General features: G+C 36.3%; 1 protein-coding gene across 1 annotated transcript in view; it reads left to right on the plus strand.

Annotated features, from left to right (window-relative positions):
• Positions 1-5118, plus strand: part of LOC117327728 (inositol polyphosphate 5-phosphatase OCRL-like) — an 86752-nt gene extending 81634 nt beyond the window's left edge. Inside the window, exon 25 of the mRNA XM_033884856.1 lies at positions 2120-5118. Coding sequence (XP_033740747.1) covers positions 2120-2280 — 161 coding nt within the window. The 3' untranslated portion in view covers positions 2281-5118. The remainder of the gene's footprint in view (positions 1-2119) is intronic.
• The last annotated feature ends 20723 nt before the right edge of the window (positions 5119-25841 follow it).

The following is a 25841-nucleotide window of genomic DNA, read 5'->3' on the forward strand; positions in this document are numbered from 1 at the left end:
CTCGGGTTCCTCTGGTATTAATGCATTAGATTGCATTGTTGTTTTTTCTGTACTCATGTAGTCTTAGAGCAACATCTCAGAGACAGTACAACGCCATTTACACACAAGCAGACGAGTGCATGCAGTATCATATACAATGTGTTATGAACAAGAGAAAATTTACGTGGAAGCACAATTGAGTTATGAACATTGATTATACTCCTGTGAGCTGCAATTCTTTCAACTTTTTAAGGTTTTAATGGATAAATAGAAGAAGGGTTTAGCCTGGAAGCAACTAATTGGTATAAACATGCATATAATGAGGTGTTCTTGATCATGATTTTTTTCATATGATTATTTTTCTGTGGCACGGCAATTAGGCGTCATATATCAGTCATCATCTTTCTAAAAGAAAAGAAAAAAACTTCTAATCTTGAGTAGCTAAAAGGATTTTCACTAATTTTGGCAGGGAGCTTTCTCATAACAAAGGGAATTCAGTGCTTTATATATTAGTTAAAGATAACCATGAGATCAGACAGGGAAAACCAGTATCATGTAAATAGGCCAATTGATAGAAACCATGTTAAGCTCACCTGGTTGAAGGAACAGAGCTTATGTCACATATTGCGGTGTCTGGTGTCTGTCTGTCGTCTTTTCATAAAAACTGCTACTAGTCATGAACACCACAATGGATTTTGTCTGAATTTGCATGGTCAGAGGCATTCTTGGGTGAGGGGAAACCAATTTTGTATAAATGATGGGTCTGAATAAAACAAAGAGACAACTGACCAGAAGTAAAGGTCACTCGGGTCAAAGATCAAGGTCAATTTTGTATCTTTTCATTAATGAACATTTTCTGATGACATATGATAAAGCTAAGTTGGTTAGAGCTAAACAAAGAGTCAATTGTTCAAAAGTCAAGGTCACTTAGTCTCAAGGATCAAGGTTAAATCTATATCAATTCTCATGGACATTTTATTAGCCACCATCATCAAATCACCGTCATTCGTCTGTTGTCTGTCCGTGAACAATGCTTGTTAATGCTATTTCTTGATAATTGCTGAAAGGATATTCCTCAAACTTCATGTGTAGGTCCCCCTTGGTCCCTAGTTTAGCCAATTTGATTTAGATATTTTGATCAGAAAAACATAATGGCCGGCAGGTGGCCATCTTTGATTTTGAGAATGGAAGTTTGTTATCGATATATCGTGGAAAGTACTGGAAGGGTGTTTCTCAAATTTCATATGAAGGTCCCTGACTTGTCAGATTATTAGAGAGAAAAAAAGAAAGAAAGGAAAAGTAGAGAGAAGATCAGTCTGATATAGAACCAATAAAGATCATTCAATGGTGGGTGCCAAGATCCATCTAAGATCTCTTGTTTTGACAATATACAAAGAGAATAAGGTTGAAATATAAGAATTATTCAATTGACTAAATGTTCTGGGATCTAATATTGCTGGGTCCAAAGGATAAAGGTCAAGGTCAAATGTCAAACATTGACACCAGCAGTATAGTAAAAGGCATCCCTATGATTGTTAAGGATATAAAGCCACATGGCCTCCCCAGCTGACCTGGCAGTGTTTTAAGTTTGCTGTGGAGCAATGCATATGGTAGTAGGAGGCAGGTCTTAAAAAAGAAAAAGCATTTTTAATATAACTATATTTAGAGTGCTTTGCACGGAAATATCTAGGTGAGCAATACAGGCACTATGGGCATCTTGTCTCAGAATGCTGGGATTGATAGAACTAAATTCTTAAAGAGTTCATGTTTATTTTTCTGACATCTGCCAATTCCTTAAGCAATTTCCCTTATGTTACAGTTGGAATAAGAAACCTGCTCTCTTGGTCTCAAGTCAGCAGGGATACTTAACTTTTTTCCAAAATGTAGATTTCAGATGAGTCAAGAGAAATACAATTTAATTGAATAGGCCTTATTTTGTTTTAAAATCAAATTTTGAGGTAAACACCAATGACTTTCAATCAAAATACTTATTCCTAATTTTTACCAATTTTAATATTTTGTAGCGACAATTTAATTCAATAGGCCTTATTTTGTTTTAAAATCAAATTTTGAGGTAAACACCAATGACTTCCAATCAAAATACTTATTCCTAATTTTTACCAATTTTAATATTTTGTAGCGACAACATTTGGGAAGATTTTCCTGCGGCCACCCCCAGCCCCCATGACTTCAAAGAGACTGAGATCTACTAGGGAAGAGTCACCTGTTGGTCAAGGTGAAGAAGACATGAAGAGGGCAGCGTTTGTCTACCACTTCCTAACCAATGAGTATGACGAATGATCCAGCTGTGAGACAGACTACAGCAAGTGACCCTTATCTTCTGTAGTGAGCCAGTCAGCACCATAAAGACTGGTGTTTTATCATGTTTGTCTGATCTCAATGGGTGACCAAAGCTCTCCCACAATTAGTGACATATATGGACTAACCTGAGGCTTCAGTGACTGCCTTTCAGATCATGTAATGAAAGTGACCATCTGAAGTGACCATAGAAAAATAACTGACCATCCTTCTATGGTATGGCCAGTGTGAGTGACCACCTCAACTGACCAGTGTATGTGACCATCCTTATATGTCATGACCAGTGTGAGTGACCACCTCAACTGACCACAGTGCATGTGACCATCCTTATATGGCATGACCAGTATGAGTGACCACCTAAACTGACCACAGCATAAATGACCATCCTTATTAGCAAATATTAACAAGATCACTCCAAACATGATTCCTTTCCAGTTTGTTGATGGTGTTATCCAAAATTTTCATCATTCTAAGATTGATTAAGAGATAGTTATGAATGGTCCTGTGATAAACTGGATGGTCATGACATTTTGAATGCATCTGATAAGTATTTTGGATGGTCATGACATTCTGAATGGCCATTCATCTGAGAAGTATTTAGGATGGTCATGACATTCTGAATGGCCATTCATCTGATAAGTATTTAGGATGGTCATTTGATAAATATTTGGAAGGATGGTTACATCAGAAGACAAGAACCTGATCTGAATGTTGACAGTCACTTGATAAAGGAGAAGGATTAGTATCATTCCATTTCATGTGATAACATTTTGCCTGTGATTTGTAAACAATTGAATACCAGTGCGATGTTGTAGTACTCAAAGTTGATTTTAAAAAAATTATTTGTTTTCCAGAAAATTAATGTAGTAGTTATGGATTATGAGATCCTAAATCAATGGAAAAATTCAAAAAAGGAAATATGTTTTTGATGTGATTTAGAATTTATTTGCTGCCTAGGTTTTTTTCAGGTAGTTTTAAGATACATTAGATTTGCTTGTTTATACGACAATCAGTGTTAAATGGAACATTTTAGTGAAGAACTCGGCTGTATTACAAGATAAATCTGGTGTTTATAGTGCTGAAGTCTGCGACTGGTGCTTTGATATTGAGGCATTCTGTAATCTCTATTTTCACAGTAAAAAGCTATCCTCTAGTATGTCAGAAAAAACTCATCATACAGTTCGGTCATCCTTGTTTTATTCATTTTTTGTAGCGTTTTGGTTGAATTTTTTTTTTATGTTTGAACATTTACCAAAGTTGGAGAGGGGGGAGGGCTTATTTGTGTTAAAACACAATTGTGTAACTTAGAGACCTAGTCAATCTAAAATGAAGCTGATAATTTAAAGGCTTTATGTTTTTGTAGTGCCAACTGATAGGGATTACCCCGCGATGTTAGTACCAAGCATTTCACATCATCTGTTTGTCCGTCCACCACTATAAAACAGTGCATGATATAAAATATTCTTCATGTCTATTGATATCTGTCTTGGTGTTTCCCATGTTGACCATGAAACAGCTTCACAGAATTTATTATGTAGGTTTCTAAAAGTTTCTCTTATATATTTTAGGATTATTTTTTTCTTGAGTAAGGATTTAAAACAGAATAAAATGCACTGATTGGGCCATTCATATGGGTAAAAACATGTTCCAGTGACGTCATCTTCACTTATAGAGGATATGAATGCTCAAACTTCAATTACGTTAATATTCAAAACATCTTAAAAATGAAACATTGTCACTTCGAAATTTCATTTGCATTTAAAAAAAACTTCAATAGGAATCATAATAATCGTAATTTAAAAAAGTGATGAATTTTTCAACATTATTAACTCATGATCACCCCACTGTGAGACAAGTGAACTTATGCCATGATGTCTATAGTCTGTCATCTATCTTCTATTCAATGCCAGTTATTTTCTCTATAAACTTCTTTCTCTAAAGCAAAAGGCCTAATACTGGACTTGTAGGTTCCTTCGATGATTAAACCCAATAAAGTTTACAAATAGAAGTGATTTTGACCCAAATCCCACAGGTGTAAAATGCTCAAACAAACTTCTGATTAACCACAAGGCCTAGAAACAAGATATTCCAGCTGGTATACTATTAATATTGTACATTATTAGATAACACCTAACAAAGTTTACAAAAACCTGTAACCTTGGCCCATATTCAGGTCGCAGGCATCAAATTTGTTAAAGTGTTTGATTAACTGACATAAGACATCAAAGCAGTGAATATGCCAGGTGAGTGATGCAGGCCCACTGAGCCCTTTGTTTAGATATATATTATTATAAATGTACATGTACTATTCCACAGTAAAATGCATAATATTATTATACATATTTTTAACTGAATTTATTTTGCTTTTGTTAAAAGATTGTAATAGCTAACAATAAATTGTTGTCATTTTATCTTAAAGAAATTCATGAAGTTTTTGTGTTAAAGGACAAATGCCTTGTTTGTCAAATTGAAGTAATACATTGTTTAAAATGTCTAAATGAGGATAATTCATTCCAAACAAGACTGGTTGGTATAATGATATTAATTTTACCCCATACTTATTCTTTAATTATAAGACGAGGGGAAAAAAGCAATGCATAAACATCCATTTGAAATGAAGATTAGGTTTATTGCAGGATTACAAAGTAGCATTTGTTGATAAGAATCTGCACTAGACTGTGGTGAGTTTATTACCAGACATAGGCTTATAGCCAGATGGATGTAAAAAGGTGTAAAAGATGTGATGTTTTAGTCCTTATCAAAAAGGAAAAGTTGTCCGTTTGTGTTCTGGTTTTGTTCATCAAAGTCTTAAAACTTTAATTTATTTTTTGTTCATTGTCTATTTTCAATTTGAGATAAATCAGAAACAGTCATATAGAGAAGTAACCTTTTGACCTGTATAAATACAGAATCATTATATGGAGGTGTTCAGAACAGCAATATGATTTGGTGGTCATCGTTAAATCATTTTTTAGAATTATTTGTGTCTTCCATGCTGTTATTGATAAGCTGCTTATATTCTTCTGAACTTCCAGAATTTAGCCCTCAAGGAGGTGGAAATGGTGATAGAGTGTGAACTCTATACCTACCTTTATTTATTTAGGTCATCTGACCCGGACCCTCCTATTTACTGTTGTTTGTTGTATTCCTGACATCATACACTAGTTGATCTGTATGGTGATTATCACTGGTTGTATAAAGAATCGAGGATCACTTGTATTTATCAGGAGATGGATGTCACAATAACAAAATGGCTAAGGGAACATATTTACTGGCACTTACTACTTCAGTGTGTATCGGAAAGCCACTGCACTAGAACATGACAATTAAAACATTCTCTTTTATTTGTTTTTGTTTGACTATTGATTTTATAAAGCAATAAAAAACACAACAAACAAAAAAGATGCTTAGATATTTGTGTGATATATGCATGCTGCAGTCATTGGAACAGAAGAAAGTCCCTTACTAATGATTTCTATAACTTCGGTCATTGTATACACATGATATGTCATCGGTAAATGGCGAGAGAAGTGCCCATCACAGGTACTACAAGACCATTCCAAGTGTATACCTCTGTTTGTTTGAATGTTTATATAGAAATAATAATTATTTTTATATTTTCCATATGACAAGTAACATTTACACAGAAGACAGTTTCTACCGATTTTATAGATCTTTCTGTCACTATAGTAACTATTACTCTGTATATTCTTTGTATTTAATACATAAATGTTATCTTACTCCGACTTAAGGGTGTATGCTACCTAACTCATTACTGTTGTAAGGGTTTATGCTATCTAATTATGACTAAAAGGTGTATTTTACCTTACTGTGACTTAAGGGTGTAAGGGGCCGCGGTGGCCGAGTGGCTAAGGTGTCCCAACACTTTATCACTAGCCCTCCACCTCTGGGTTGCGAGTTTGAAACCTACGTGGGGCAGTTGCCAGGTACTGACCGTAGGCCGGTGGTTTTTCTCCTGGTACTCCGGCTTTCCTCCACCTCCAAAACCTGGCATGTTCTTAAATGAATCTGGCTGTTAATAGGATGTTAAACAAATACAAACCAAACCAAACCAAACTTAAGGGTGTTTGTTACCTGTGGCTTAAAGCTGTATGCTATCTAGCTCACTAGTGAATTAAAGGTGTATGCTACCTAGCTCACTAGTGAATTAAAAGTGTATGCTACCTAACTCACTAGTGAATTAAAGGTGTATGCTACCTAGCTCACTAGTGACTAAGTTGTATACTACATAACTCACTAGTGAATTAAAGGTGTATGCTACCTAGCTCACTAGTGACTAAGTTGTATACTACATAACTCACTAGTGAATTAAAGGTGTATGCTACCTAACTCACTAGTGACTTAAGGGTTTGGTTTGGTTTATTTTGCTTAATGCCCTATGGACAGCCATGCAGGGTCATTTAAGGACATGCCAGGTTTTAGAATTATGGTTTATTTTGCTTAATACCCTATGAATTTAACAGCCAGGGTCATTTAAGGACTGGTCAGGTTTTGGAGTTAAGGGTGTATGCTAGCTAACTTACTGGTGAATTAAGGGTGTATGACTTAAGAGTGTAAGCTTCTTTACCTTAATTGTTAATAGAACATTGGTGATCTCTCATTGGTTTATATATAACAAAGGCAGTTCCCGTGTACTATATATAGATTAGAGATGACAACCAATGGTGTTGAACACGTGCATGCATACAAAGAACATAGTTGATTAAGTGCAGACAATCATTTATTTATATTTGGAGAGATCCTCAAGGCAAATGATATCTTGTCACTATTTAAAGGAAAACAATTAACACCACCTATCCAACCTGTATATACACTGTAACATATATCTCACTACACAAGCATGTGCACTCAGCCACCTTAACAGTTGCTAGATTGAATCTGTAACAAATATGTATATGCATGAAATTAAAATGAAATATATTAGAACTAAGTCATCCAATCATCAAGTATGACGTTCTGTGTTACAATTTATATGAATTCTGTATTTGTATGGTATAAAACTGTGTTAGTGAACCAGGAACACAATGTTCTCAATGTAATATTCTCAGGATTTTTCTCTTTTGTTTTTGTCTTTATCTTATGGATGTATCAATACTTAATTGTTTTCTGTCTTTATATTTAAACTTTTTTTTAAGACAATTGCTTTCTTTTAGATTTCAAGATATACATATCTTTCAACATAAAGTTTGAAGTGTGTATTCAGTCATGTAAATATAACATTGAAGGCCCTTTGTTTGGTGTTTAGTTATATGCTGTACCAGATAACACCATACCTATAATCATCATGTTGTAACATTAAGCCCACCATCAGTAGATTGTGGGCTATTCAAATTGCCTTTCGTCCATGGTCCTTGGTCCTTTGTCCTTGGTCTGGCTGCCTGGCTGTAAGCAATTCTTGTTACCGTTGTTTCTCAAAAAAACTACCAAATGGATCTTTCTGAAATTTCACATGTACATGTAGGTTCCTCACGGTGCGTAGTTGTGCACATTAAATTTTGGAACTGATCTGAAAAAAAGATGGCCGACAGGTGGCCATTTTGAATTTTGTCACTTTAAAGTTTCTTGAATTACATGTACATATAGATTTCTCTTGTATTAGATTGTTAATACTTTTCCACAGAGTATATGATGGCTCTTTCTCAGATAGATATGTAGATTTAGTGTGTTTTCAAAAGAGGAAAAAAGGAAAACAGAGAAAAGATTGATCAGTCTTACCGAGATCCAAATAAGATAATTCGATGATGAGCGCCAAGGCCCTGTGGGATCTCTGTTATTGCTGAATGACTTACATTAAGTCAATTGGATTTAAACAGAACAAGTGTGTCTTAATTTACATTTCAATGTTATCATGTCTTCTGACTAATGACAATCTTTTTTAATCTCAGAGCAGGGGTGTTTTGTGTATGATAGAATATTTATGAAATAAAATAGCTTATGATGCTGGACTCCAACATTAAAAAGACTTGACTCCAACATTACAAAGACTTTGAAAAATATGAAAGAGAAGTTGTTTTAAAAACATTCCTGATAATTCATGAATATTCATATTATATCATGATGGCTATTTGGTGAATGTCAAGCTTTTTTTTTTTTTTTTTTAAATCATCTTGAGGGACATTTTGTATTTCGTAATACTTTTTTTTTCTTTTTCAATAAATTAATAATTGGCCATATGCTGTGTAATGTTGTACGTGTATGCCCAGGGCTTTCAATCTTGTGAGTAAACTCATGGTAATTGTGTTATCAGCTTTTATGTATGGTAAATGTGTCAACGGATATTCAAACTTTCATATACATGTATTTTTGAACAGTCATCGTTGTCACGTCATTGTCACAAAGTGCACCTACAGGTGGTGTTTACAATAATATATGTTAAATGGTAATTTGATTAATATTTGTACTTAGTTTTAACAACAGTTTGATATTACTTATTTGATCTGTCTATATCTGTTAAAACTTCCGTTCTGCTGGAGATAGTTACCTGGTAATACAAGGAAGAATTATGAAACATGAAACAGTGAAACGAGGAATGTTGGAAAATGAAAATGATGGCGCTGTGTCATTTTCCAAGAGGGAAATGGTAAAAGTAAGACAGTTTGCATATGAAAGATGTGTGGTAGCTTATAGGGCAGTTGGCAAATAAACTGAATTGATTATAGACCCAGTTCTTCCTTTACGAGTTTACTCACTGACAGGGTTGACAAGTCTGTAATAATAGGCAATTACGTACAAAAGCTGACTTCTGAAGAAGATATGGTGTAGGGGAAATGGTTGAAGGTGTTGAATTTGCCATTTTAATTGTCTTTTTAAATTTTAATTGATGTTAAAGGACACCAATTATTGTCTTTATACACTTGTATCGATGGTAATGCATGTTAACTAAGACATCCATATATACTATATGTATATCCTGATGCTTAATTCAGTGACTCAAAATGTTGTTCAGAATGTACAGACCCCAAATAGTTGGTTTTAGTATTGTTTAATGTCCTATCAACAGCTAAGGTCATTCAAGGACAGCTCCCTCAAATAGAATTACATGGCAAAAGTGTGTAGACTGTAGTTTATGAACACCAATTTAGAAATTGTGAGGAAAAGAAGAGAAGCTAGGTTTTATCCCGATGAAATAAACCGTTCCTATTTAGCTTGTTAAGGCTTGGTGATATCCTTCTGTTTTTTCCTGTGGCTCCATTCCAGGTTTTTTCACAACAAGAAGCCTTTTAAAAACATAATTTATGAACAGTGAGTGACATTTTGTTTGCTGTTTGAGACACTGAGGCATATACTGTATCATCACAGGGAGATAACTCCTAATGTATAGCACAGAATTTATGTACAATGTATAAGGTAACATACATATAAACGTATACACACTTCGTATATTTTGGAAAAGATTATATATATGCATTTTCCCAAAGATTAACATTTTCATAATTAATTGTAAATTGTAAAATTGATAAACCACACACTCATTTGGGGTTTTCCTCTCTTCCTTCTGCAGAATTTTTATCTTTGTGTTATATTTAAGCTGCATTATTTTTGTATTTTGCCACCATTAAAAATGATATATTGTAAAACCTATCTTATTTGACTTAAGTGCATATGTACCTAAAATATGTAAAAGTTAATCATATACATATATATACTTATATAGACAGATATCATTAAACATATATTCTCCAAGGTGGAATTTTATTTAAGTATTGATCATATCAATATACAGGTTCTTAATGGCATTATATTAATTTATTCATCCATAATAATTGTACATGTATAGCTAATGGTCAGGAAAACTTGTTTTAATTTTTGCCCAGTAATTCAAGTAATTAAGTCACTTTATTGATCAATTAAGTTGTAAATATAAATAATTCAAGTCAAATTTAATTGATTCCAGTGATGGGCGAGTCAAGTGATGGGTGCGTAATCTTGTTACTTCACTGACAAAAAACGATCTGTCATGTTAATGACCTCCATTTTTACACTGATAACAGGAGATTACTGTATGTGTGTGGATGTTGGGTTACAACTTTCTGCTACACTCCCTATGACAACAAAGAAAATAGCATACTTTGTCAAAACAATACAGAGAAACTTTGTGTATATAAACTGTCTACAGCAGCAGTAATATTTACTCTATTCTTCTTCCTATTATTATCATTATCCTTTTTTGTAGTATTTTAGTAATAACTTAAATATTATTAAGTAATAACTTAAATATGATTTATTTATGAATTTATTTTGATTTATTTTGTGTGAATCAATAATGCTATTAGGTATTAAAAGATGAAATTATAAAAACTGTTTTCTGTTATATATAATACTTGTGACAATCTCTTTATACAGTTATTAGCTCACCTGGACCGAAGGTCCGGTGAGCTTATGTCATGGCGCGGCGTCCGTCCGTCGTCCGTCAACATTTGCTTCAAATCGCTACTAGTCAAAAAGTTCTAATTGGATTTTGCCCAAATTTGGACAGAAACATCCTTGAGGGAAGGGGAACAGATTTTGCTTCAATGGTGACTCTGACCCCAAAGGGGCCGAAGGGGCAGGGCCCAATAGGGGAAATTGAGGCAATTCCTTTAAATCGCTACTTGTCATAAAGTTTTGAATGGATTTTAACCCTATTTGGTCAGAAACATCCTTGGGAGAAGGTGAACAGATTTTGCATAAATGGTGACTCTGACCCCTGAGGGGCCAAAGGGGCGGGGTCCAATAGGGGAAATAGAGGTGATTCCTTTTAAATCACTTTTAGTCATTACGTTATGAATGGCTTTGAACCCAATTTATTCAGAAACATCCTTCGGGGAAGGGGAAACAGATTTTGCATAAATATTGACCCTGACACCCAAGGGGCCCAATAGGGGAAATAGAGGTAATTCCTTTTAAATCACTTTTAGTCATTAAGTTATGAATGGATTTGAACCCAATTTGGTCAGAAACATCCTTGGGGGGGAAGCGAAACAAATTTTGCATTAATGATTACTTTGACCACTAAGGGGCCAAATGGGTGAGGCCCCATAGGGGAAATAAACGTAATTCATTTAAATCACTACTAGTCATAAAGTGATGAATGCATGTTCTAAAAACAATTTATGAGGTCTTTCAGACCCTTAGAGAGCCTGGACTCGTTATTTCTTTAAAGCACTATAACCATATACAGCATTGTTTAAGATTGACAAATAAAACGAATTGAATATGAACATTATTTTGATATTTGGTCTATTCCAACCAAGTGAGCGATACAGGCCCCATGGGCCTCTTGTATATAATACCTGTGACCATCTCTTTATACACAGTTATATATAATACCTGTGACCATCTCTTTATACACAGTTATATATAATACCTGTGACCATCTCTATACACAGTTATATATAATACCTGTGACCATCCCTTTATATACAGTTATATATAATACCTGTGACCATCTCTATACACAGTTATATATAATACCTGTGACCATCTCTTTATACACAGTTATATATAATACCTGTGACCATCTCTTTATACACAGTTATACATGTATATAATACCTGTGACCATCTCTTTATACACAGTTATATATAATACCTGTGACCATCTCTATACACAGTTATATATAATACCTGTGACCATCTCTCTATACAGTTATATATAATACCTGTGACCATCTCTTTATACAGTTATATATAATACCTGTGACCATCTCTCTATACAGTTATATATAATACCTGTGACCATCTCTTTATACAGTTATATATAATACCTGTGACCATCTCTTTATACAGTTATATATAATACCTGTGACCATCTCTTTATACACAGTTATATATAATACCTGTGACCATCTCTATACACAGTTATATATAATACCTGTGACCATCTCTTTATACAGTTATATATAATACCTGTGACAATCTCTCTATACACAGTTATATATAATACCTGTGACCATCTCTATACACAGTTATATATAATACCTGTGACCATCTTTATACACAGTTATATATAATACCTGTGACCATCTCTTTATACACAGTTATATATAATACCTGTGACCATCTCTCTATACAGTTATATATAATACCTGTGACCATCTCTTTATACACAGTTATATATAATACCTGTGACCATCTCTATACACAGTTATATATAATACCTGTGACCATCTCTTTATACACAGTTATATATAATACCTGTGACCATCTCTCTATACACAGTTATATATAATACCTGTGACCATCTCTTTATACACAGTTATATATAATACCTGTGACCATCTCTATACACAGTTATATATAATACCTGTGACCATCTCTATACACAGTTATATATAATACCTGTGACCATCTCTCTATACAGTTATATATAATACCTGTGACCATCTCTCTATACACAGTTATATATAATACCTGTGACCATCTCTCTATACACAGTTATATATAATACCTGTGACCATCTCTCTATACACAGTTATATATAATACCTGTGACCATCTCTCTATACACAGTTATATATAATACCTGTGACCATCTTTATACACAGTTATATATAATACCTGTGACCATCTCTATACACAGTTATATATAATACCTGTGACCATCTCTTTATACACAGTTATATATAATACCTGTGACCATCTCTATACACAGTTATATATAATACCTGTGACCATCTCTATACACAGTTATATATAATACCTGTGACCATCTCTTTATACACAGTTATATATAATACCTGTGACCATCTCTTTATACACAGTTATATATAATACCTGTGACCATCTCTATACACAGTTATATATAATACCTGTGACCATCTCTATACAGTTATATATAATACCTGTGACCATCTCTATACACAGTTATATATAATACCTGTGACCATCTCTTTATACACAGTTATACATGTATATAATACCTGTGACCATCTCTTTATACACAGTTATATATAATACCTGTGACCATCTTTATACACAGTTATATATAATACCTGTGACCATCTCTATACACAGTTATATATAATACCTGTGACCATTTCTATACACAGTTATATATAATACCTGTGACCATCTCTATACAGTTATATATAATACCTGTGACCATCTCTATACACAGTTATATATAATACCTGTGACCATCTCTCTATACAGTTATATATAATACCTGTGACCATCTCTCTATACAGTTATATATAATACCTGTGACCATCTCTCTATACACAGTTATATATAATACCTGTGACCATCTCTCTCTACACAGTTATATATAATACCTGTGGCCATCTCTTTATACACAGTTATACATGTATATAATACCTGTGACCATCTCTTTATACACAGTTATATATAATACCTGTGACCATCTCTATACACAGTTATATATAATACCTGTGACCATCTCTCTATACAGTTATATATAATACCTGTGACCATCTCTCTATACAGTTATATATAATACCTGTGACCATCTCTCTATACACAGTTATATATAATACCTGTGGCCATCTCTTTATACACAGTTATATATAATACCTGTGACCATCTCTATACACAGTTATATATAATACCTGTGACCATCTCTTTATACACAGTTATATATAATACCTGTGACCATCTCTTTATACACAGTTATATATAATACCTGTGACCATCTCTCTATACAGTTATATATAATACCTGTGACCATCTCTCTATACACAGTTATATATAATACCTGTGACCATCTCTTTATACACAGTTATATATAATACCTGTGACCATCTCTCTACACAGTTATATATAATACCTGTGACCATCTCTCTATACACAGTTATATATAATACCTGTGACCATCTTTATACACAGTTATATATAATACCTGTGACCATCTCTCTATACACAGTTATATATAATACCTGTGACCATCTCTCTATACACAGTTATATATAATACCTGTGACCATCTCTCTATACAGTTATATATAATACCTGTGACCATCTCTTTATACACAGTTATATATAATACCTGTGACCATCTCTATACACAGTTATATATAATACCTGTGACCATCTCTCTATACAGTTATATATAATACCTGTGACCATCTCTCTATACACAGTTATATAATACCTGTGACCATTTCTTTATACACAGTTATATATAATACCTGTGACCATTTCTTTATACACAGTTATATATAATACCTGTGACCATCTCTATACACAGTTTTATATAATACCTGTGACCATCTCTCTATACACAGTTATATATAATACCTGTGACCATCTCTATACACAGTTATATATAATACCTGTGACCATCTCTATACACAGTTATATATAAAACCTGTGACCATCTCTCTATACACAGTTATATATAATACCTGTGACCATCTCTTTATACACAGTTATACATGTATATAATACCTGTGACCATCTCCTTATACACAGTTATATATAATACCTGTGACCATCTCTTTATACAGTTATATATAATACCTGTGACCATCTCTATACACAGTTATATATAATACCTGTGACCATCTCTATACACAGTTATATATAATACCTGTGACCATCTCTATACACAGTTATATATAATACCTGTGACCATCTCTTTATACACAGTTATATATAATACCTGTGACCATCTCTCTATACACAGTTATATATAATACCTGTGACCATCTCTTTATACACAGTTATATATAATACCTGTGACCATCTCTATACACAGTTATATATAATACCTGTGACCATCTCTCTCTACACAGTTATATATAATACCTGTGGCCATCTCTTTATACACAGTTATACATGTATATAATACCTGTGACCATCTCTTTATACACAGTTATATATAATACCTGTGACCATCTCTATACACAGTTATATATAATACCTGTGACCATCTCTCTATACAGTTATATATAATACCTGTGACCATCTCTCTATACAGTTATATATAATACCTGTGACCATCTCTCTATACACAGTTATATATAATACCTGTGGCCATCTCTTTATACACAGTTATATATAATACCTGTGACCATCTCTATACACAGTTATATATAATACCTGTGACCATCTCTTTATACACAGTTATATATAATACCTGTGACCATCTCTTTATACACAGTTATATATAATACCTGTGACCATCTCTCTATACAGTTATATATAATACCTGTGACCATCTCTCTATACACAGTTATATATAATACCTGTGACCATCTCTTTATACACAGTTATATATAATACCTGTGATCATCTCTCTACACAGTTATATATAATACCTGTGACCATCTCTCTATACACAGTTATATATAATACCTGTGACCATCTTTATACACAGTTATATATAATACCTGTGACCATCTCTCTATACACAGTTATATATAATACCTGTGACCATCTCTCTATACACAGTTATATATAATACCTGTGACCATCTCTCTATACAGTTATATATAATACCTGTGACCATCTCTTTATACACAGTTATATATAATACCTGTGACCATCTCTATACACAGTTATATATAATACCTGTGACCATCTCTCTATACAGTTATATATAATACCTGTGACCATCTCTCTATACACAGTTATATAATACCTGTGACCATTTCTTTATACACAGTTATATATAATACCTGTGACCATTTCTTTATACACAGTTATATATAATACCTGTGACCATCTCTATACACAGTTTTATATAATACCTGTGACCATCTCTCTATACACAGTTATATATAATACCTGTGACCATCTCTATACACAGTTATATATAATACCTGTGACCATCTCTATACACAGTTATATATAAAACCTGTGACCATCTCTCTATACACAGTTATATATAATACCTGTGACCATCTCTTTATACACAGTTATACATGTATATAATACCTGTGACCATCTCCTTATACACAGTTATATATAATACCTGTGACCATCTCTTTATACAGTTATATATAATACCTGTGACCATCTCTATACACAGTTATATAATACCTGTGACCATCTCTATACACAGTTATATATAATACCTGTGACCATCTCTATACACAGTTATATATAATACCTGTGACCATCTCTTTATACACAGTTATATATAATACCTGTGACCATCTCTCTATACACAGTTATATATAATACCTGTGACCATCTCTTTATACACAGTTATATATAATACCTGTGACCATCTCTATACACAGTTATATATAATACCTGTGACCATCTCTTTATACACAGTTATATATAATACCTGTGACCATCTCTTTATACACAGTTATATATAATACCTGTGACCATCTTTATACACAGTTATATATAATACCTGTGACCATCTCTCTATACAGTTATATATAATACCTGTGACCATCTCTTTATACACAGTTATACATGTATATAATACCTGTGACCATCTCTATACACAGTTATATATAATACCTGTGACCATCTCTCTATATACAGTTATATATAATACCTGTGACCATCTCTCTATACACAGTTATATATAATACCTGTGACCATCTCTATATACACAGTTATATATAATACCTGTGACCATCTCTCTATACACAGTTATATATAATACCTGTGACCATCTCTATACACAGTTATATATAATACCTGTGACCATCTCTTTATACACAGTTATATATAATGCCTGTGATGATTTCTATACACAGTTATATATAATACCTGTGACCATCTCTATATACACAGTTTTATATAATACCTGTGACCATCTTTATACACAGTTATATATAATACCTGTGACCATCTCTATACAGTTATATATAATACCTGTGACCATCTCTATACACAGTTATATATAATACCTGTGACCATCTCTCTATACACAGTTATATATAATACCTGTGACCATCTCTCTATACACAGTTATATATAATACCTGTGACCATCTCTATACACAGTTATATATAATACCTTTGACTATCTCTTTACATGAATGAAGTTTCTAGTCCAGTACACCTGGTCTTTGTCACACTTATTTTTGTCTTTCTTTTGTTCATTTACGCGTGAATTAATGTCTAAAGGTACCTCGTGGTCCCTAGTTATGCATATTGCATTTTGGGACCAGTTGGAAAACAACATGGCCGACAGGCAGCCATCTTGGATTTTGACAATTGAAGTTTGTTATCGCTATTTCTCAGAAATTACGAAGGGAAGTCATTGAATGTTTTGAAGGAAAAGTGAAAGAAGGGAAAAGATTAAGTCTTTCATTTGACTGATATTGATCATTCAATTGTGGGTGCCACAAGTTCCCTCTGGGATCTTTTTTTAGCATGTGTTAGTTACGAATTTCTATATTTCGTAGGATATATTCCAGCAAAAATGCGCTAAATCTTCTTCAGTAACCAAATTGATTTTGAATGTTAAATACATATACAATGTACCGGATTAGGGGTTTAATTTTACATGTCAGAAGCTGATCATGAAATTCATAATACATATAAATTCAATTGTACTGTGTTCAGCTGTATCCTTTGAGTATGATATCCTCTTATAAAGATAGCGTCACTAGGGTGTAACCAATGGACAGCACTGGTTATTATGGTAATGATGTGACAGGAGATGGAACTCTCTAGATACTTTCTTGTTTCTCCTTACCCAGGAGAGTTCTAATCTAAATCAGTATGGTGATTCTTCAATTAGGACTCCTCACAAACAATTCTCATGTGATAAGGATATGTCTAGGGCAATGTGGCTGTTAACCTAAGGGGAAAACATTAAATCTTCACTTCATCTGCCTCGTCTCTACCTTTAGTTAAAACAAAAGTCATAATTCATGTGAGTTTTGTTTGAGATCTTGAGAGTAACAAGGACATTATGCATTGGTAATTGATTACTACATGGACACTGTTTTTTTTTCCCCAAAAATGCCGTTAGCCTTAATTACACTCAGAAAAATACAAACAAACCAAAAAACAAAATAATGCAGTTGTGATATTTGCCCTCATATTTCTGATAATTACTTAAATTTTACTTTTCGATTTCAGTTTCAAAATGAAAGAAGTTGTTCAAAAGATTATTTTTTTTCAATAAACTGATATTCTCTTTGACCTGTTGTTAACAATCTAGATTGGCCCTCTGACCTACAATATACGCATGACTTAAAATTGTTTGTTGATTTTTTCATTCCCTAATCCTGGTGAACTAAAGATGGACATCTCGTCAGTTTCTGAATCGTTAACAGCCGAACATTGTATTTACTCTTATTTACTTGATGTTATATAATGGATTCTGAGGAGAAAAGAGTGACTTCATGGACTCTTACCGTTTTCATCTTCCCTGTTTGTGCCTCAGTATACATAGGAGATTAGGGTAGAGAGATTTGACCATTGTCCAGACAGCATGGGGAAACCTCCGTGATGTGTTAAAGCCACTGGTTATGTCACTCCGGCCCATGTGGGCCAGAACCATCACTGATTACTGACACTTCCCTTACCAGTGTCAGCTTGGTGACATACATATCACCGTGGACATTTTCCCCGTTAACACATAGGTCAGACTTTTAACACATAATGACAGTCTCCTTACAAGTCACTTTTCTCTTTACACATCACAAAGTGGAGTCTGTTGAGATGCCACCAAATTAAAGAGATCTGTTGACACGTCTTAAGACATTTGAAGCATCTCAAAGTTTGATTCTTTTGGCATGTGACCAAGCGAGATCTGTTGACACGTCTTAAGACATTTGACGCATCAAGTTTGATTCTTTTGGCATGTGACCAAGCGAGATCTGTTGACACGTCTTAAGACATTTGACGCATCTCAAAGTTTGATTCTTTTGGCATGTGACCAAGTGAGATCTGTTGACACGTCTTAAGACATTTGACGCATCTCAAAGTTTGATTCTTTTGGCATGTGACCAAGCGAGATCTGTTGACACGTCTTAAGACATTTGACGCATCTCGAAATTTGATTCTTTTGGCATGTGACCAAGCGAGATCTGTTGACACGTCTTAAGACATTTGACGCATCTCAAAGTTTGATTCTTTTGGCATGTGACCAAGCGAGATCTGTTGACACGTCTTAAGACATTTGACGCATCTCAAAGTTTGATTCTTTTGGCATGTGACCAAGCGAGATCTGTTGACACGTCTTAAGACATTTGACGCATCTCAAAGTTTGATTCTTTTGGCATGTGACCAAGCGAGATCTGTTGACACGTCTTAAGACATTTGACGCATCTCAAAGTTTGATTCTTTTGGCATGTGACCAAGCGAGATCTGTTGACACGTCTTAAGACATTTGACGCATCTCAAAGTTTGATTCTTTTGGCATGTGACCAAGCGAGATCTGTTGACACGTCTTAAGACATTTGACGCATCTCAAAGTTTGATTCTTTTGGCATGTGACCAAGCGAGATCTGTTGACACGTCTTAAGACATTTGACGCATCTCAAAGTTTGATTCTTTTGGCATGTGACCAAGCGAGATCTGTTGACACGTCTTAAGACATTTGACGCATCTCAAAGTTTGATTCTTTTGGCATGTGACCAAGCGAGATCTGTTGACACGTCTTAAGACATTTGACGCATCTCAAAGTTTAATTCTTTTGACATGTAACTAAGCGAGATCAGTTGACACGTCTTAAGACATTTGACGCATCTCAAAGTTTGATTCTTTTGGCATGTGACCAAGTGAGATCAGTTGACACGTCTTAAGACATTTGACGCATCTCAAAGTTTAATTCTTTTGACAGGTAACCAAGTGAGATCAGTTGACACATCTTAAGACATTTGACGCATCTCAAAGTTTAATTCTTTTGGCATGTGACCAAGCGAGATCTGTTGACACGTCTTAAGACATTTGACGCATCTCAAAGTTTGATTCTTTTGGCATGTAACAACTCAAAGTCTGTTGATGCATCACAAAGCTGAGACAGTTTACACAACACAAATTCAAATCTGTGGAAACATCATGAAATTCAGTCTCGTGACATGTCACACAGTTAAGTATGTTATGAACCAATAGATGTAGTAATAGATGTGATAGTAATAAATGTAAAATAAATACAGTAATAGATGTAGCAATATATGTGATATTAGTAACTTAATACAGCTGTTGCTATCGCTGCTCATCCGTCGTCGTGATCAGCCAGGTCCGTCCATCGTCGAGGGTTTCAACCCCTGTCCTGGCACACTCTCTAGGTGGTGGGTCAGCAGGGGTGATTAGTCCCTACTCTCCGACGGTTTGCTTCCAGCTTCGTTCTCCACGACGCATCCACAGCCATCGTGACGCCGGTCTGCTTCCTCCGTACCCCTCCTGTGATGCCGAGGGCTCCGAAAATCCTCCAGCATGATCGGGCCGGGAATCCTTTGCAGCTTACTTCCACAGGAAAGTTCCCTGCCTCCTAGCCTTTTCTGCCACACTCCTCTGTCAGCTCTGTATACTTGCACTTCTTCCTTTCCTGTACTGATTCACACCTCGTCTGCCATGGCACAGTCAGTTCCACCATCACCTGTTTTTTTCTTGCTGGGTGATGACAACACTATGTGTGGTCCAGTGTTTGTCTCCACGACATCCGGGGAAACAAATTTCCTCCCTTCAAGTTCCACTCGCATCTCCCAGTCTTCTGAACCTCCAAGAATCCCTAGGTTGGTGTTCCATACTGTTCCCGATGGTGTCTGTCCCTCTCTGTGTCTCTGTGTCGGATGAATGTTGGTCTCTTCTGTGCTACAAATCGTTTCTTCCTTTCCTTTTCAAGTATTTGAGCTACAGTTGCCCTAACAACCTTGCGCCAATGTACTCCAGGTTTCCCGTATTTCCACATTGGTGACCTATGTACTATTGTATATACAACTGTATGTAGAAATAGATGTGATATATGTAGTAATAGATGTGATATATGTAGTAATATATATGAAATAGATTAAGTACCTAAAAGATGTAGTGATAGATATAAAATAAATTTAATACCTGAAAGATGTATGTAGTGATAGATGAAATCATTGATGAATAGTGAATATAAAAGGGAATCTGACAGTAGTGTGGCTAGACCTAGCTAATGCATATGGATTAATACCACATCAGCTAATTGAGGAAGCTCTACAACACTACTTTATCCCAGAACATATACGGGGAATAGTATGAAACTACTTCAGCGGAATCCAGGTGCGTTTTACTGTTGGTGAGGATACAACATCCTGGAAAAATGTGGAGAAAGGAATAGTGACGGGATGTACCATATCAGTCATTCTATTTGTCATGGGGATGAATCTAATCATCAAGGCTGCAGGACGAGAAACCAGGGGGCCCAGGACAGAATCAGGAATCTACCAACCGTCGAATAGAGGTTTTATGGATGACCTGACCGTGACTACCACCACACATGTCCAAGCAAGATGGGTTCTGTCTACATTAGAGGAGGTTGTCTCATGGGCAAGGATGACATTCAAGGCAAGGACATCAAGATGTATGATAATGAGGAAGGGACGGCTGACACAACAGTTCAAGCTGAAGGTGCAAGGAGGAGAGATCCAAACAATTGAAGACAACAAAATCTAGGGAAATGGTTTGATGCGTCGCTGAAAGATGCCGCCAATATCAGCAGCGTGCAGAAGCAGGCAATTGAGTGAATGAGGAAGATCGACAAGTCGGGCCTGACAGGAAAGTTCAAGACATGGATCTTCCTGCATGGACTGTTGCCGAGACTCAAGTGGCCCTTGATGCTATACGAGATCCCTCTGACAACAGTGGAAGGACTAGAAAGAACCATCATCAGCTATCTGCGGAGGTGGCTTGAAGTACCGCCCAGTTTCCCCAGCACTGGACTCTATAGCCGGACGTCATCACTGCAACTCCCACTGTCATCACTGGTGGAGGAGTAACAAAGGCCGAGTTAGTGATGACGCTGCGAGATTCAAAGGACGAGAAGATAAGCCTCGCAGGAATCCAGACTAGGACAGGAAGGAAATGGTCAGCAAGCCAGTCTATTGAGCAGGCTGAGGGAGCTCTCAAGCACCGGAACATCGTTACAGCAACCTGCTCAGGAAGACAAGGTTTGGGGACAACCCATTTCCAGACGTGGGAAGGTACAGATGATAAGGGGAAAAGATCGTTGGTACAGAAGGAAATCCGCAGAGAAGAAGAGACCAGGAAAGCTAGGGCAGTGGAGATGGGCTCTCAAGGAGCATGGACAAGATGGCAGCTGCCAGAACAATAAATCTCATGGACAGACTTGTGGCGATGTGAACCATTCAGGCTCCAGTTCCTGCTGCGGGCAGTATACGACACTTTGCCATCGCCAGCAAACCTGCACCGGTGGGGACTGGCTGAGGAGCCAAAGTGCCAGCTATGCCAGGAACGTGGGACCATGGGGCATATCCTTTCAGCTTGTAAGACCGCACTGACACAAGGACGATACCGGTGGAGGCATGACCAAGTCCTTCGGGAATTGGCAGACGTTCTTGGGGTGGTAAGGAAGAAGAAGAGATCACCTCCATTTCGCAAGCACAATCCATCCTCAATCCGGTTCGTAAAAGAAGGGGTGAAGGAGGCAAAAGCAGCATCGAGCAACACATGCATCCTGGAAGGGGCAGAGACATGGGAGATGAGAGTAGATCTGGGGAAGAAGTTGGTATTTCCGGACATCATATAGACAACGCTACGTCCGGATGTGGTGATATGGTCTGCCGAATCCAGGCAGATTATAGTCATCGAGCTGACTGTTCCCTGGGAGGAGCGGTGCGACCTGGCTAATTAAAGGAAACGGGCCAAGTATACAGAACTCAGCGAACTATGTAGGGAGCGAGGGTGGCGAACTTGGCTGGTTCCTGTGAAGGTTGGATTCAGAGGATTCCCAGCACGCTCAGTCTGGAAGACATTGCAGGCCGTGGGTGTGGTCGGGAAGGCACGCAGACTAGCAGAGGCTGCCGAGCGTGCATCATGCTGGTTGTGGAACAGACGGGAGGAAAGAGACTGGAAGCCATCCATTGACGGGCAGTGAGTTGATCGCCAGTGTCGACCCACCATCACAGGACGTTCCGGGACAAGGGTTGAAACGTCTGGAGACTGATGGACCCGGTTGATGATATCAATGGATTTGCAGTATTCCACCAACTGTATAGGTGCATATTCAATACAGCTGTTCCCTTTCGGCTAGGACTCGTTAGACAAGTTGTGAAATCAAAATGGACCCAAACTATTCATGTTTACCTTTGTAACCTCCAACGAGGGATATCTCACTCATTCCATATCCAGAAAGAGGGGAGAAAGTGGATAAAAACGTTTTTGTTGCATACAGGGGATGCTCTACGGGAACTTGGATAGGTGTAAATTACCTCAGATTATCAATAAGTACATTTTGATATAAAAACTTGAAAACAATGTTTTATTTAATTATTAGAATGATAAAAAATTGAAAACAAACAATTGATTTCTTTAAAAGATTTTATAGATAGGTACTCCACAAATGTCTCAATACGGAGTTACCAGTATGTTAAATTTGGACAATGGGTTATTTCATATAAAGATAATATATTTGTGTATTCTGAACCGGTGCTACTATTCAACTTATATGTGGAATGTACAGTAACGGCAAACCTGGGGCAGACTAGAGTTCAACAGCTGAGCTTGCCACCAGCAATGTAAATACTTTGTTAATACTTTTTACAAAGGTAAACTCTTAAAATGTGTGTTTTTTAGTGGAGTTTTTTTTATCCATTCACCATGAGGGATGAAACCTCTATTTGGAACACAGAAGCAACCAAATAAATGTTCTTCACCCATTACAAATATGATTTATGATGTTGATCTTATTCATTTACTTTCGAACTACACCTTTTTTCTTAGCATGACATTTAAAAAAAAAAAAAAAAATTCTAAACATATCTATTGCTGTTTTGGCGACGAGATTAGGCACAAGTTTTAAAACTAATCCGAATCCCTTCCCCAAAACATATATCGTTTTCAGAATGCATATATATACAAGAAAATGCAAGGCCCTTGAAAAAGGTACACGTCATGCTCCATGCTTGAATGGACTATTGAGTCGGTTATGAGATTAATGTCACCTGATGGTGTACCAGGTACCCTGCTCATGGGAGATAAAATCTTGTACCTAGCCAATTTTGTTCTTTATACTGGCCTAAAATGTCCCCAACACCCGCTGACGGTGTCTTTATATCGGCCTATAAAATGTCCCCAACACGCTCTGACGGTGTCTCCATTTCGGCCTATAAAATGTCCCCAACACCCGCTGACGGTGTCTTCATATCGGCCTATAAAATGTCCCCAACACCCGCTGACGATGTCTTCATTTCGACCTATAAAATGCCCCCAACACTCGCTGACAATGTCTTCATATCGGCCTATAAAATGTCCCCAACACCCGCTGACGATGTCTTCATATCGGCCTATAAAATGTCCCCAACACCCGCTGACGATGTCTTCATATCGGCGTATACAATGTCCCCAACACCCGCTAACGATGTCTTCATATCGGCCTATAAAATGTACCCAACACCCGCTGACGGTGTCTTCATATCGGCCTATAAAATGTACCCAACACCCGCTGACGATATCTTCATATCGGCCTATAAAATGTCCCCAACACCCCCAGACAATATCTTCATATCGGCCTATAAAATGTACCCAACACCCGCTGACGATGTCTTCATATCGGCCTATAAAATGTCTCCAACACCCGCTGACGGTGTCTTTATACCGGCCTATAAAATTACCAAACACCCCCTGACGATATCTTCATATCGGCCTATAAAATGTACCCAACACCCCCAGACAATATCTTCATATCGGCCTATAAAATGTCCCCAACACCCGCAGACGGTGTCTTCATATCGGCCTATAAAATGTCCCCAACAATCGCAGACAATGTCTTTATATCGGCCTACAAAATGTCCCCAACACCCGCTGACGGTGTCTTCATATAGGCCTATAAAATGTACCTAACACCCGCAGAGGGTGTCTTCTTATCGGCCTATAAAATGTCCCCAACACCCGCTGACGGTGTCTTTATACCGGCCTATAAAATGTACCCAACACCCGCTGTCGGTGTCTTCATATCGGCCTATAAAATGTCCCCAACACCCGCTGACGGTGTCTTCATATCGGCCTATAAAATGTCCCTAACACCCGCTGACAATGTCTTGATATCGGCCTATAAAATGTCCCCAACACCCGCAGACGGTGTCTTCATATCGGCCTATAAAATGTACCCAACACCCGCTGACGATGTCTTCATATCGGCCTATAAAATGTCCCCAACACGCTCTGACGGTGTCTTCATATCTTGCCTCTGTTCATGCGAGGATGTAAAACCAAACCAAACCCAATTTTATGGCGAAGCCTTTATTTTTACGCCACTTTAGTGAAACAGTCCGATCGATTCCATTATTTTGACCAGAAGTCTGATTTTTGCCAGCCATACTTTACACTTGCTCTCTGCCGATAAGCTGCCAGTTTTTGTATCGTGAAGAGACAAGGACATAGCGACCATGTTCATTGATTAAATTCGCCATGAAACAACAAAGACTCAAGATTGTCTTGTATGAACTCGTC

Source organism: Pecten maximus, chromosome 5 (assembly GCF_902652985.1).
Source record: "Pecten maximus chromosome 5, xPecMax1.1, whole genome shotgun sequence".
NCBI classification, from domain to species: Eukaryota; Metazoa; Mollusca; class Bivalvia; order Pectinida; family Pectinidae; genus Pecten; species Pecten maximus.